General features: G+C 46.3%; 3 protein-coding genes across 3 annotated transcripts; 2 read left to right on the top strand and 1 right to left on the bottom strand.

The window, feature by feature from the left end:
* The first annotated feature begins 371 nt into the window (after positions 1-371).
* Positions 372-1468, top strand: LOC117577911 (COA8 family protein CG14806, mitochondrial). The gene is made up of 3 exons (XM_034262909.2): positions 372-499; positions 561-842; positions 986-1468. Exons 1-3 carry the CDS (start codon positions 452-454, stop codon positions 1199-1201), a joined length of 546 nt encoding a protein of 181 aa, XP_034118800.1. The 5' UTR covers positions 372-451; the 3' UTR covers positions 1202-1468.
* Positions 1469-1993: 525 nt separating this feature from the next.
* LOC117567429 (histone-lysine N-methyltransferase trr) lies at positions 1994-12839 on the bottom strand. The gene is made up of 7 exons (XM_052007752.1): positions 11776-12839; positions 5509-11717; positions 3910-4383; positions 3235-3830; positions 3040-3169; positions 2787-2969; positions 1994-2714 (listed from the first exon to the last, which is right to left on the bottom strand). Exons 1-7 carry the CDS (start codon positions 12380-12382, stop codon positions 2622-2624), a joined length of 8292 nt encoding a protein of 2763 aa, XP_051863712.1. The 5' UTR covers positions 12383-12839; the 3' UTR covers positions 1994-2621.
* Positions 12840-13034: 195 nt separating this feature from the next.
* On the top strand, positions 13035-14127 carry LOC117577909 (39S ribosomal protein L16, mitochondrial). Its single transcript, XM_034262906.2, has 3 exons — positions 13035-13236; positions 13300-13365; positions 13426-14127. Exons 1-3 carry the CDS (start codon positions 13188-13190, stop codon positions 14040-14042), a joined length of 732 nt encoding a protein of 243 aa, XP_034118797.1. The 5' UTR covers positions 13035-13187; the 3' UTR covers positions 14043-14127.
* Positions 14128-14295: the final 168 nt, after the last annotated feature.

Raw genomic sequence — 14295 nt, 5'->3', positions numbered from 1 at the left:
AAGAAAATAAAGAAATTATATGGGTTTTAAGGTATTAGAGTGAAGCCAATAAAATAAAGTCAGACAATTAATCTAATGTGTTATGTTAGATGTAGTAATATTTATATTTTGGCACAAAAAAGTAACTTTTAGAGTATGAATTCGAAGAGTTAATAGCAATTAATTAATCATTTTAACATTTTAGTTTTTTTTTAAGAAGTTATATTTCTGTAACCCAACGAAAAATCAAGTTTGAAATAACGCGCCTTTCAAAATTATCTCAAATTAAGCGTGACCAGGTCACAATTAAATGATATACTATATTTCAGTATATACCAGTGCTAAAACGTGCATTTCGGAAATGCTGCTTGTGGTCACACTCAAGCAAAATAAAACAGCTTTCATATAAAGCTCTTTATATGTTAAGAAACAACAACAAGTCTACACACATGACAATATACGACAAATAAAAATGAATAGAAACAGTTTGCCGCCTCGTACCATAAGTAGTCTATTAAAAGTGAGTGCTCCTAATCAATAATATGCTGTGCAACAACTAATTGATATTGATACCTATTTAGCATTGGTCCCGACGCTATGCCACAGAACAAACACAAGCGACACACGCACAGACGCGACCCAAGAAAAGTCCTGTGTACGTTGGTCTTACACAACCGCCAGAAGCGGAATCGGTGAGTTGCGATTACATTGGACCACCAGATGCCAAGTCTAATCTGCGTCCGTATGTGCGACATTATGATGAGAATGAAACCGAGATGGCCAAGAAATTGCGACTGCTGCGCATTGAAGTCGAAAAATGGAACATGGATTTCTGGACGAAGCATAACAAACGATTCTATGAGGTGCGTATCTGTGCAATATTTTTAACACTTGTTGGCAAGCGACTCTAGCTCTCTCGCTCGCTCGCTAGCTTCCGGAAGAAGTTGTGTCTCTTTCTAATGCATGTCCAGCATAATAATGCAGTTGAGTTGTTGTTTATCTGCAGGAAAAAGATGATTTTATTCGTCTACACAAATTGAATGGATCCGAGGAGCTGACGGCCGATCAAATGAGTGTGTTTTACAAAACGTTTTTGGATAAGAATCGACGCATCCATCTGATGTACAACATTTCGTGGTATTTGAAAAACTTCGATATGCTGACATTAGCATTTGCTGTGCATGTGCAAAGCACCGTAAATCGATTCAGAAGAAAGCCATAGATGCAACTGTAGAGAATCTATATGTTTAGAATGGATATGTTTTTAACTGCAAACACAGACACGATCAGGATTTAGTGTACATACTATATATTATGCAAAATTTGTTCAAATTTAGTTTAAATTGTTGTTTATCGAGCAAACAAAGATGCCGCTGATCTGATGCTAAGGGATGTATGTAATGTAATAAACGCAAATCAATTGTAAAAAACATATTCGCTTGTAAGTTTTGAAAGTGTTGTTTACATTTACTTAAAAGTTAAAGATACACTTGATTGATAATTGTATTGTTAAAATATATAGAGATGAAATTAAGTAAAACAAAAGAAATACATTCAATTTGGATGCACATTAAATAAATTACTACACCACTTGAAAAGAGATTTTGTTTTCCTTTTTCTTTTTTTTTGTTTGTGTTATTTCTGTTTCTTTCTCGCGTATGTCTCATTCTTTTTTTCATTTCTTTAACATTATGCTTCCTATACAGTCTCTTTAAATCTAGCGAAAAAAAAAATGGTTAAGAATATAATAAAATAAAAACGAAGGCACTCCCAGGTCTGCATTAACTCTAGCACTTTCTCTCTCTCTCTCTTTCTTATTTTCGCTTTTATCTTCACTGCGACCGAAATGAAAGGAAAAGTTTATAGAGAAGATTTTGGATATAAAAAAATGTACATTGAAAAACACGAATAATGTTGATGGGCTTTTAAGTAACATAAAATACATGCTTAATTTGTATCTATAAATTATTTTATATGCATGAAGTTTCATTTTTGTTTTCTGCTTTTTTTTAGATTTAGTTTTAGTTTTCGTTTTTGTTTTTGTTTGTTTTTTAATTTATACTACAAAACACTTTTGGCTTATGAGCAATAATAGGATACAAATTAGCTACAATATGCACGAGAGGCGCATTCGTGTGGGGTGGGGAGGGGGGGGGGAGTGTGGGGAAGTAGGGTGTAGGGGTTACATACATAGATAGATAGAGATAACTTACAAGATATTTGCCATTTAAACTCGTGCATATAGATAAAGATATTGATATACATATGTGTATGTATGTTGTGTGTATGGGTGTGAGTTTGTGTGTGTATATATACATATAAATTGAATTATACATACATATAGATATAATAAATATATGTACATATGTATATACTGCTACTGCTTAGAGAATATTCCATGTTGGGTTGGTGTATGTGAGTTCTGTGTGTGTGTGTGTCTGTGTGGGTGTGAGTGCGTGTGTGTGTGTGTGTGTGTGTGTGTGTGTGTGTGTGTGGTTGACCACAACACAAACTATAATGATTCTTCTGTTCACTGGGTCGAGCACATCTCTGTGAACTGCTCCTGATTTCCTCCTTACTCTTGTTGTTGTGATGCTGTGCTGTTGTTTGTTTGTTTGTTTCCTGTTGCTCCTACTTCCGATTTAGTTCATCCACTTGCGACAGTTGGGCGCACCACAAGCGCAGGGTATCTTATGCGCATCATCCTCAATATCGAACTTGTAGTCATACGAAAGCTGTAAACAACATAGCAATAGCAATTAATTGGAAAAGAGTCACAACCAATATGGAATTAAGTTAAGACGCACCTCTTCGCCGCGATAGATTTTACGCTTGGCAAATATTATGATGCGCACATCGCGATCAACCTCAACGATCTCGGTGACACAATTGGGATTACACGAGTGGTTAATGTAGCGCGCCAAGCCGCCGCTCAACGTTGCGTCGACAACGCGATCCTCATCCAAGCGGAACATGTAAATACCACGATTCTACAAAAGTAATAAAGAAATTGATGTAAATATTGTACACAATTTATACTAAAGTTAGCCACGCACGCACCTTAGATTCATATTGTTTTTCGCGTATCTCGGACACCTCCGTGCGTATCACTTCACCAATGTACTCAATGATCATTGTGTGCTTCTCAATGTCGCGTGCCGCATACAAGCCTAAGCCCTGAATCTTTGATCTGTGCAGAAGAAGAACAAGAAAGTGTTACGTTATAGTTGTAGTCACTGCGCGTTGCACACTCACCTTGCCAGATAGACGTTGTTGCGCCACTCCTGCTTCATCTTTTTGTACTGCGAACTCTTGGAGTGCACAAACTGTTTGCTATACGGACAAGCCACCTCGCCGGCAATCGCCGCCGAATTGGCCATGCGCTGTGTGCTGCAACTGCCGGCGGTGCGTTGTGTGTGCGGCTTGCGCCACACGAGCAACTGACGCTGCTTGGGCTCGGTGCGTGCTGCACCCGATGGATTGATGGCCAGCGGGAATTCGAGCAATGGATTGCGTCCGTATTTGAAGCGATAATCGGTGAGCGTTTCGATGCCCGGCAAACTCTCTAGGATGCGCACAATTGCCGGCTCCGTTAGACCAAAGAGATCTTCGCCGCTGATGTGTTGCGGAAAGAGTTGCAGCCACTTGTAGACTTTGCGCATGCGCTGAATCGGCTGCAGTATCTGTTGCCACACAGCAGAGGGTGTGCTGTCGCGAAACTCGCGATCCGGCTCCTTTTCGCCCGTCTCATGCACCTGTATGCGAAACTCGGGTCGACAGCCGACCTCCGCAATGCTGCAGACATAGCGACAGCGCTTATTTGGCCGACGTACGCACCAATAATAACGGCTCTGCAAGGAGGGAGAGAAACGTTAGTTAAATGTGGCAAACAGTGAATGTATTAGCCAGTCAAATAGTCAATATACTTACCACCTTGTAGCCAATGGGATAGATGTAGTGGGGCGTGTGAAACGCCTCCAGCTGATGCGGCAACAGTTGGCCAACGTTGAGGAACGTCATGTTGCCGACGCGCAACAAATTGCTCAGCTCTGAATAGTGCATCACCGTTGCCACTTGACGATTCTCGTCGCGATCGACAAACACCCGACGATGCACCACAAACGAGCTGAGCTCATTCTCTGTCACCCCCGTCGCACTCGTCCACGCATGCGCACTGCAGTGCACCGATTTGTTCTTGTAGAACACGCACTCCTCCTTGATGGCGCACGGCAGATGATACAGATTGCTGCAGCGCGACTTAAAGCATTTGATTGTCGCACCCAGCTGATGGCAGGCACTGCACGCCTGATTCAGTCCCGACTGCAGCGCTGTCTGGAAATTCATCAGTGCTCCCGAGACCGTCTCGTACACATCGTTCGACCACAAGGCACAGTTCAGATGAACCTGAAATATACCAAAGACAAAAACAAAATTCACTTTCTATAGCTCCTGAGTAGTCCGATAAAAAGATATAATAATTATGGGTTCATCTTTCGAATGCGTTTTTCTACAAACTCCCGTTTGTATCTATTAATATTTTTCTCTAAAGTAATTAGTTGTTTGTGTGTTAAATACTACATTTTACTATACAGTAGAATCCGGTTATAGCGACTTTCAAGGAACCGTCGTTATATCCGGAACACCTACAAACCAAAAGTTGAAAAATAAAATGTTGTTTATTTTATGGTTGCCATAGGTTTTTAAAATGCAACTAATTAATGTTTAAATCAATTTAATTTGTATGGGGACCCATACAAAAAACCGGACGGACGCTATAAGCGGCGTCGTTATAACCTGATTCTACTGTACTATATTTTAAATATTATAACAAGAAAGGTACACGCTATCTATTTTCAGTAAAACCTGAAAATTGCGGTATTCATTTTAAAATATACCACAAAAATACTTTTAAAAATATACCGAATGTTATCTTAGGTATATTGGTACAGTACTAATTTCAAAATATACCATATCATTCAAAATATACCAAATTGTCAACGAAAGCAACAAAGACTTATACTAAGCGTTTTTGCTTATACAAAACTATTTCTTTAATGCCTTCTACAATTTGCGAGGGCGGAAGTGGGCGTGACCCAAAAAAAAAACTTGATTTATGTGTAACAAGTGCTGTCGATAAATTATATCTTTATCTCTTATAGTCACTGAGATCTAGGTGTTCATACGGACAGACAGACAGACGGACATGGCTATATCGTCTAGGCTGCTGACCCAGATCAAGAATATATACTTTATAGGCTCGCAGATGCATCCTTCTGCCTGTTACATACATTAACTGGAGGCACAAAGTTAGAATATCCGTCTACCCTTTGGATAGCGGGTATGAAAAGCAATTTAGTAATTGAAATTGAGATTATTGCATATTTTTTGAAGCATCAGATATGATATCGATACGTTAAACATGACTATCTGTCCCTTTCTTTATCTACACTTGAATACTATGTCTATGACTATTAAGTTTCATTACAGATTTTGGCATCCAATCACATCTTGTAATAAACAACAACTCACCCATTTGTCCACATCAAAGTTGAGAAGACGCGATGGTCCATCCGCCTGACCGTCGCCACGCTGATTGCAGAAGACACACTGCCGCGTATCCTCGAGTGCTTCGGCTGCGCTGCTGCTGCTGCATTCCGTTTCCCAGGCCATTGACTCACCGTTCTCGGTCTTGATGGTGCCAGCGGCAACATTCGTGCTTGCGGCAAAGCAATCCGCACTGAAGCACTTGATGATGTTCTTACGCACTGGCACGGATACGGGTTGCTGCTGTGACGACGACGCCTGAGATGTTGTTGTCAGTTCACTGTTGCTGTTGCTGCTGCTGTTGCTATTGCTATGCGGCCGCTGTTGCAGCTGCTGTTGCTGTTGCTGTGGTTGCTCCATGTCCACATCCTCCGGCTCCAGCTTGACAATTGGTGGCGTTGTTGCTGCCGACAAAACATCGCTGCCTGTTGCTGCTGTTGGTGTGCCTGTTGCAGTGGCTGCTGCAGTGGCTGCAGCAGTGATAGCATCCTCGCCAAGTGGCTCATCCTTGCCGCGCCATTTGTACTGAGCAAAGCAGCTGCGATTGCAGAAGTAGACGAACGGCGGCGTTGGCAATTTGCGTGGCAACAGCGATTGCAGCATCGCCAGCATCGGCGACGGCGTCTCCTCGGGCACATTCTGGCGGGGCACACGCAGCCCGAAGGCAGCGATGGGACTGCCGCAACAGCGACACAGCTTCCGCTGTCCAGTGAGTATCTTGCGCAGGTTGCCTTGACTGGTCACATTGTGTAGCAACTGTTGTTGTTGTTGTTGATGTTGTTGCTCGCCGCCCTGCTCCTTGTCCATCTTATCCGCTGCTGCTGCTCCGGCTGTGGCTGCTGTCGTTGGTGTTGCCGCCGTGCCGCCAGCCGTGGCATCGAGCAGCTTGTAGGTGAACGCGGGCGTCAGATGCAACAGATTGGCCAAATCTCGCAGCACGCCGGCAATGTTATCCGTTGCCGATGTGTGCAGCGAGAGTATCACATTTTGGTTCTTCTGCTGATAGTTGTTGTTGTTATTGACATTATTGTTGTTACTCATTTGGCTGCTGCTGTTGTTCGCTGCTGTCGCAACGCCGCCGCCGCCGCCAATGCCCAGCTCCATTTGCTGCGACTTGCGCAACTCTTCGCTGCAGCTGCGCACAATCGGCGACACGGGCAGCCGCATGCTGCTGGCATCCATGGCCAGAGCCACGGGCGACATGCGGCCGGGTGCGCTGCGCTGGTTGCTGTTCGTGTTGAGCAACACCAGACCCGGAAAGCGACTCAGCCGCGACCAGGCCAACGGACCATCCAAGCGATGCTGCTGCTGCTGTTGTTGCTGCAGCTGCAGTTGTTGCAACTGCTGTTGATGCAACTGACTTTCGACCAGATCCGTGGTCTCCACATTGCAATCACAGACAGCGCTCAGCAAACGCTGCAAACGTTCGCGGGAATCCCGCTGTATGTGCGTGGAGAACTCCTGATCGTAAAAGTCATTCTGAATCGACGATAGCGATGCACCGCCAAACGCATTGTTGCTAGTGGTTGCTGTTGTTGCTGCAGCTGTTGCTGCCTCGCCGCTGCCACCGAAACGTTCGCTGTCATACAGCGACTTGATGCTCGGATGCCGCACATTGCCAAAGCGTCCCAGCAGCTGCTCGCAATCAACACCAGACGCGCCACCGCCACCGCTGCCATCGTCCAGCTGTCGCTGCAATTGCAATGCACGTGAAATGGCCTTCAGTTTGCCGCCGCCGGCGTTATTGTTGCCATTGGTGCCATTGCCGCCGTTGCTGCCATTCGAGCCGTTGTTGCCATTGCTGCCGCCGTTGCTGTTGCTGCTGTTGCCGCCAGCAGCAAAGAGCGTGCCGCTGCCAATCAGCGAGTTGCGATTAAGCAACGGCTCAAGCACCTGCAGCGGTTGCATTTGACGTATGTGCGTCATCAGCTTCTCGGTAAATGCATCGTGATCCTCCTCGACCTTCGAGAACTTGCGCACACGCTTCTTCAGCATGCTGCCGCCGCTGCTGCTGCCACCCGGACTGCCGCTGGCCAAATGGCCGCCGCCAACCGTCGCTTGGCCACCCATTGGCACGCCACTCGACGACATCGTTGTCAGTTGGACGACGGCGCCAGCTGGCAATGCTCCGCTCATCTCCCTGATGTTGCTCCCTCCGGCAGCGGCCGCCGCAGCAGCAGCAGCCGCAGCTGCGGCCCCGGCTGCAGTGTTGGCATTGGTGCGACGCGGCTTCTGCGTCTCGCGTTTGCGACGCTTGCGCTGCTCGCCTTGAACTTTCGGCTCCATCGCTGGCCCAGGCACAGGCACAGACACTGGCAACGGCAGGTTGAGGGGTCCTCCTCCGGTCACGGAAACGGAGACGGGCAAGGGTACAGAAACTGCGCCAACTGCTTGTTGCTGCTGCTGCTGTTGCAACTGTTGCTGCTGCAATTGTTGTTGTTGCTGTTGTTGAGGATGCTGCAATTGCTGCTGCTGCTGCTGTTGTTGTTGCTGCTGTTGCAGTAGTTGCAGCTGCTGTTGTTGCTGCTGCTGCTGCTGCAAATGCTGCTGTTGTTGTTGCAGTTGTTGCTGTTGCAGCTGCTGTTGCTGCTGCTGTTGCAGTTGCTGTCGTTGCTGCTGTAGCTGTAAATGCTGTTGCTGCTGCTGCTGTTGTTGCTGCAATGGCTGGTTTTGCTGCTGCGATTGCAACTGCTGCTGCTGCTGTTGTTGTTGCTGCTGTAGCTGCTGCTGTTGCTGTTGTTGCTGCAGATCCGCGTTGATAACTTGTTGCTGTGCTGCTGTCTTCTTCCCATACGTTGTGATCAGCTGCAACTTCTCGTGACCAGCAGCAGTTGCTGGCTGCACTTTCAGCAGCGGCATCATCTCATGGCCAATATTGTTGAGGTTGATGATGTTGTTGCTGTTGCTGTTGGTGTTGCCGCTAACCAAACCAATTTCGTTTTTCACCTCCGTCAAAGGTTTGTCCTCTAACTGCTGCGATTGTTGCTGTTGTTGTTGCAGCTGCAACTGCTGCTGCTTCTGCTGTTGTTGTTGTTGTTGCTGCTGCTGTTGCTGTTGCAAAGGCAGCGACAATTTGCGCTTCTGCGGCTCGTTCGCTTCTTGCAGCTTCCAATTATCGTGCGGCTGTGGCGTCATCTGCTTCTCTGGCTCCGATTGAACAGCAACTGTTGCTGCATCCTTGGCATCCATCACTTCCAGCTTGGTGGCCAACTTGACATCCTTGCTGGGCTTTGTCGTTATCGAGATGGTCACATTCGAGACGTTGCCGGTGCTCAGCTCATACGAAGGCGGCGGCGGCAAAGGTTCGCTCTTCATTATATTCGATTCCACAATTAATGTGGGCGGCAATTTGCTGACCACTGTGGGCATGGCAGTGGCAACAATCGAGGCAGCACCAGCAACACTTGTTGCCGGCACAGCGGCAACTCCAGCTGCTGCTGCTGCTGCTGACGGCACGGGCGTTGATATAAACGATGTCTCCTTCGATACGATCTGCACAGATTGTTTCACCTGCTGCTGCTGCTGTTGTTGCGTTGGCTGCTGTTGTGGTTGCTGCTGTTGCTGCTGCTGTTGTTGCATTGCAGTTACTGTTGCTGCAGCAGGTGTTGCAACCACAGTCACTGTCGATGTAGTAGGTGCTGCGGCAGCAGCAACAGCCACTGGTGTTGCTGTTATGGCTGTTGCTGCTGTGGGCACTGCAGCTGCGGCCACTGTTGCTGTTGCCGGCGTCTCCTCCAGCAGCAACTTTTGCGGCTCAGCACTTGGCGCCGATGGCGTCGCTATTGCTGTTGCCGTCGCTGTTGGCGTCGCCGTTTGACTGATCGCCACCATGGTGGCGGTTGTTGTTGTCGTTGTTGTGGTGTTGCCACCGCTGCTGTTGCCACTGCTATTATTGTTGTTGTTGTTGTTGCTGCTGCTGCTATTGCTGCTCACGGCTGTTGGCACCGGTGGTTTAACGGGCCGCGCCAACTGCGCCTCCAATGAGCTAACCAATCCCATGCTTGGCGCTCGCACATTGATCACTTTGCGTGCCGACAACGGTGCCGATGTTATCGATATCTGCTGCAAGTTGTGGCTATTGTTGCTGCTGCTGTTGCTGTTGCCACCACTGTTGTTGTTGTTGCTGCTGCCACTGCTGCTGCTCGTGGTGCTGCTGGTCTGCAGCAATTGCTTGAGCAACGCATTGTTCGAGTCATCCACACGACTCGTAATCGTAATGCGCTTCTCAATCACCAGCTGATCATCGTTGGGCTGTTGCTCCGTTGTCGTTGCATCGGCTGCTTGCTTCTTGTTGTTGCCATCGACAACTGTTGCTGCTGCTGCAGCGGCAACAACTGTTGCGCCCGTTGCCGCTGCTGCTGCTGCGGTTGCTGCTGTCGTCGTTGCCTGCTTCACCAGCACCACTTCCGTTGGTCGCAACTTGGCCTTGGGCTCAGCATCGTTGCTGCTGTCGACTGTTGCCGGTTTCGCTGACAACATCTCATTCAGCTTCGCTGTTACGATCTGTGGATGCGGATGCGCATGTGGATGCGGATGTGCCTTCAATTGCAGTTTGCCAACAGTGTCAACCGTGTCTGTTGTTGACACCTGCTGTTGTTGTTGCTGCTGCTGCTGTTGTTGATTGAACGTTGCATGCTGAATTTGTATGGCGCCAGCGCTGTTCGCTGATGTTGTTATCATTTTGGGCTTTTGCTGTGCAATTGTCGCCTTGGACATCACCAGCGATATGTTCTTCTGTATCGAGATGATGGGACGCGCACAAATTGTGGCGCCACTTGTTGCTGCCTTGGCCAAGGCATCGCTCGTTGTCAGCTCACTGATTGATGTCACAACGTTCGTCGCACTTCCACCAGCAACCTGATGTTGCTGTTGTTGCTGCTGCTGCTTGAATATATTGATGCTAGGATGCAATTGACTATTGTCAAGCGGTTTGATCACAACATTGTTGATTTTGGCAATCTCGCTGCTATCGCTGCCATCCAACGATTTGCTCTTGTTCAACAATATCTTCTGGATATTCTCACTGTATGTGATGGTTTTCGGTTGCTGTTGGCCGCCAACCGTAACAGCTTGCAAGCGGCCAGCAGCAACTGGTGTGGCATCTGTTTGATCTCCTTGTTCGGAATCATGCTGTTTGTCTGATTGCGTTTGCGCTTGTTGTTGTGGCTGTTGTTGCACCATTGTGAACGTTTGATTCAGATTCGTTGGCGTTATTGTCACAATGCTTCCCGTTGGCGGCGCCTGTTGCTGCTGTTGCTGCTGGTGTTGTTGCTGTTGTTGCTGTTGGAATTGCAGCGACATCTTTTTGCTAACCACCTTGGCCGTGACAATTTTGGTATTGGCTGGTTTGATTTGCACGCCGGCAAATGAGACAATTGCCGTTGGATTCTTGCGTGTGCCCTTCAACAGACGCGTCAGATTCAGGTGTTGTGTTTGCTGCTGCAGCTGTTGCTGCTGGTGTTGCTGATGCTGTTGCTGCTGTTGTGCACCTGTTGCCGTCGTCGTTGTTGTCACTAGTTGTTTGCTCTCCACAATGGTGGCTCCACCAGCTGTGGTTGCCCCACCACTTGCGCTCATCAATTGGGTGGTCTGAAGTATTTGTGTACTGCCCAACGGCTTCAACAGTGGCACCGATATCGTCTTATTGCCTATCGATACCTTGGCCGTTGTCTGTGTGACCTCCGACAATTTCTTCGCGTTCACCACCAGCTGCTGGCCCTTCATCTTTGTGTGCAAATTGACACGATTGAGCAGCGATGTTGCTGTCGCCGCTGTCGTTGCCGTGCCTGTTGTGGTGCCAACACTGGTAAACATGCTATAGTTGGCTTGCGTTGATGTTGGCGCTGCCTTAAGCGTTGCTGTTATGTTGCCACTATTGCCGCTTGTGTTGCCGCTGGTGGTGGTGCCAGCAACATTGTTGCTAGTGCCGCTGCTGCCACTGTTGTTATTATTGTTATTTGTGACTTGTTGTGGGGCATCAGCTGGCTTAAGCTCGGCCGTTGTTGTCGCTGGCAGCAACACATAGTCCAACTCTTCGACAGCAACAGCTTTGCCCAGCTGCTGCTCAGAGTTATTGTGCTGCTCATTGCTGCTGCCGCTGCTTGGCTCAATTGATATTATGGAGGCGGTCGAGGATGATGACGAGGAGGCCGATGATGTGGAGGCCACATCTTTTTTGGTAAAGCTGGCAAAACCTAAATCGCACATGATTAACAAATTGTCCACATTAGGCAATTATATTTTGTAACTTACTTTGCTTTTGGCTATTAGTAATTGTAGCGTTGCTGCTGCTTGCGGACGATGCATCATCTGGCTTCATTTCACAGACAATAATTTGATCATCACGTTGCTCCCACAAGACATCAACAGCAGCACCACCGACAGCGACAGCGGCAGCAGCAGCTTCTGGCTTTGCATTCGAATGACTGACAATTAGATTGGATGTTGTCAAAAGTTGCTGTTGCTGTACGTCCGATGTTGCTTTTCCTGTTGTTGTTGCTGATGATGTTGAGGACGCGCTTGTTGTTGTCGCTGCTGTTGTCGCCGATGCTGATGCTGTTGCCGTTGTTGTTGCTGTCGCTATTGCTATTGCTGTTGCTGTCGCAGTCGCTGCACGTTGTTTGGCGGGTAAACTGGTCGTTGGCGTGCATATAACAATGTCCCTTTTCAGTTTCTTGCGATTTGGATCATCGACACTGTTGTCGTCGATGCTGCTGCTGCGCTTCTGTATCGAGATCGTGTTAAAACTAAGCGCTGCCTGTGCCGTTGCTGTTGCTGCAGATGTTACACGTTCAGGTTTCGCTTTTTCGGCGGCAGCAGCCGCAGCAGCAAGCGATGGTGTCACTTTCGATATATTCATAACAACAAAATCATCCAACACGGCTCGCACACATTTAATCGCTGGCAAAATTAAGATGATGCTTAATGCATTTAGATTTCGATTTCTACGATTTACGCGTATCTATGTACATATAGAGAGAATGCTTCAAAACATACACTATTTAGACAAAAAAAAAATTATTTTCGTGTATGCAGCAGTGTATCCTAAACCTTAACCAGTGATAATATATGAAGAAAAATACCACATTTCGACAGCGTTGCATTTTTCGATAACAACAAGTACACACACCCACACCACAAAATAATACTAGGTTTACACTTCAGCAAGTTTATTCTCTTCCAACACACTGTCACTGCTTATTGGATTGAATGTATGCATTTTTAATTTTCATTTTATTATCATTAAACAAATTTGAATGTTACAAAATGTAGCGATATTTGATTAAAGCCAATTAAACAATGCGTGCATGCGTGTTTTATCGAATTCCGTGCTAAAAAACGATAGCGATAACAAACAATGCCATCCATGGATACTCAGAAAGAGTGTGTACACACCAAAATCGCAAGCAATAAAAATACCAATAAAATAATTAATTAATGCTTATAAATTGTTTACCAAAAAATACTTTAGTGTCTACACTTCATGCAATTTAAGTTCAGGACAATAAAAAGAACATTTATAGAGATATAAACATTTGAAGTTTACATTTTAATTGTTCGGCAAGCAGTCTGGCAACGCTCTGCTGATGCAACCAACATTAGACCACAATACATGGATCGCTCGGTAGGCAATAGAAAATAGAATAGCGTAAATTAAAAACAACATGTGGTGCTTTAAAACAGTGACACAATTACTTAAAACTGGGGCAGCATGTAAGTAAATGGCTGTGCGTATGCATAACAAACTTTTTGAACAAATTTCATTCAATTTTCTAGCTGCCAATGTGAATTACAATTGTGTCGCCGGCCTCAAGTATTTTCCTCCGCCAATCAAATATGAAAGTATGTTCTCATAACACCGCCAGAAATTGCTTTTTATCAACACTAATTGTATTTTTACAGATATTGAGAAAGTGGAGCGACCCAAGTTGCGCATCATGGAGCGCATGCCACAGCATCCGCCCAATCTGCGGCCACCCAAAATGCAAAAGCGATTGCGTTACATGCGAGGTCCGGAGCTCGTTCACAATCAATTGCTGCACAAACAATACGCGATCGTGGCCACTGGTGGTGGACGTTTGCGTTGGGGCCACTACGAAATGATGCGTCTAACCATTGGTCGCAAAATGAACGTGAACACAATGTTTGCCACCTGGCGTGTCCCAGCTCCGTGGCAGCCCATCACAAAGAAGGGCCAGGGACAACGCATGGGTGGTGGCAAAGGCGCCATCGATCACTATGTGACGCCGGTGAAGGAGGGCCGAGTTATCGTCGAGATCGCCGGCCGATGCGAGTTCATCGAATGCAAGGGCTTCCTACAGCAGGTGGCCAATCAACTGCCATTCAAAGCAATGGTTGTCTCCCAAGAGATGTTGGACCAAATGCGCGACGATGAGGAGAAACTGGCGCGCGCAAATCAAAATCCCTTCACCTTAAAATACGTTATACAAAACAATCTGAATGGTTGCCATCGATGGCTCTCGCCTGTGGATCACAAATGGTTCGGAAAGCATTTATAGAGATCCATTTTTAACGTTGAATTCTTAAAAACTTACGAGCGTGTTTTGTTATAAATAAATGCACGGATGTGTTCTATATTTGTTATTGATCAAACTTTTATTTGTTGGATTTGCGCCCAATTACAAATGTGTAATTTACAATGCGCATTATAAAAGTCAAATGACAATGATTAAGCTTTAATTCGTAATGTCTTTCTTTTTTAGGTAAATACAATTTAAAGCTTAGTTATTATTTTTATTCCATTTGCTGAAA

This window comes from Drosophila albomicans, chromosome X, assembly GCF_009650485.2.
Source record: "Drosophila albomicans strain 15112-1751.03 chromosome X, ASM965048v2, whole genome shotgun sequence".
Lineage (NCBI taxonomy): Eukaryota > Metazoa > Arthropoda > Insecta > Diptera > Drosophilidae > Drosophila > Drosophila albomicans.
This window is presented reverse-complemented; position numbering and strand designations above follow the sequence as displayed.

What these genes read in the sequence shown, in the direction of transcription:
- LOC117577911 (XM_034262909.2), top strand. Translation starts at nt 452, where the DNA reads ATGAATAGAAACAGTTTGCCGCCTCGTACCATAAGTAGTCTATTAAAA. An exon ending in CCATAAGTAGTCTATTAAAA is followed by an intron (nt 500 to 560) that starts GTGAGTGCTCCT and finishes ATACCTATTTAG; the next exon opens with CATTGGTCCCGACGCTATGC. An exon ending in ATAACAAACGATTCTATGAG is followed by an intron (nt 843 to 985) that starts GTGCGTATCTGT and finishes GTTTATCTGCAG; the next exon opens with GAAAAAGATGATTTTATTCG.
- LOC117567429 (XM_052007752.1), bottom strand. Translation starts at nt 12,382, where the DNA reads ATGAATATATCGAAAGTGACACCATCGCTTGCTGCTGCGGCTGCTGCC. An exon ending in TACTAATAGCCAAAAGCAAA is followed by an intron (nt 11,718 to 11,775) that starts GTAAGTTACAAA and finishes TGTGCGATTTAG; the next exon opens with GTTTTGCCAGCTTTACCAAA. An exon ending in AACAACGTCTATCTGGCAAG is followed by an intron (nt 3,170 to 3,234) that starts GTGAGTGTGCAA and finishes TCTTCTGCACAG; the next exon opens with ATCAAAGATTCAGGGCTTAG.
- LOC117577909 (XM_034262906.2), top strand. Translation starts at nt 13,188, where the DNA reads ATGTGGTGCTTTAAAACAGTGACACAATTACTTAAAACTGGGGCAGCA. An exon ending in ACTTAAAACTGGGGCAGCAT is followed by an intron (nt 13,237 to 13,299) that starts GTAAGTAAATGG and finishes TCAATTTTCTAG; the next exon opens with CTGCCAATGTGAATTACAAT. An exon ending in TCCGCCAATCAAATATGAAA is followed by an intron (nt 13,366 to 13,425) that starts GTATGTTCTCAT and finishes GTATTTTTACAG; the next exon opens with ATATTGAGAAAGTGGAGCGA.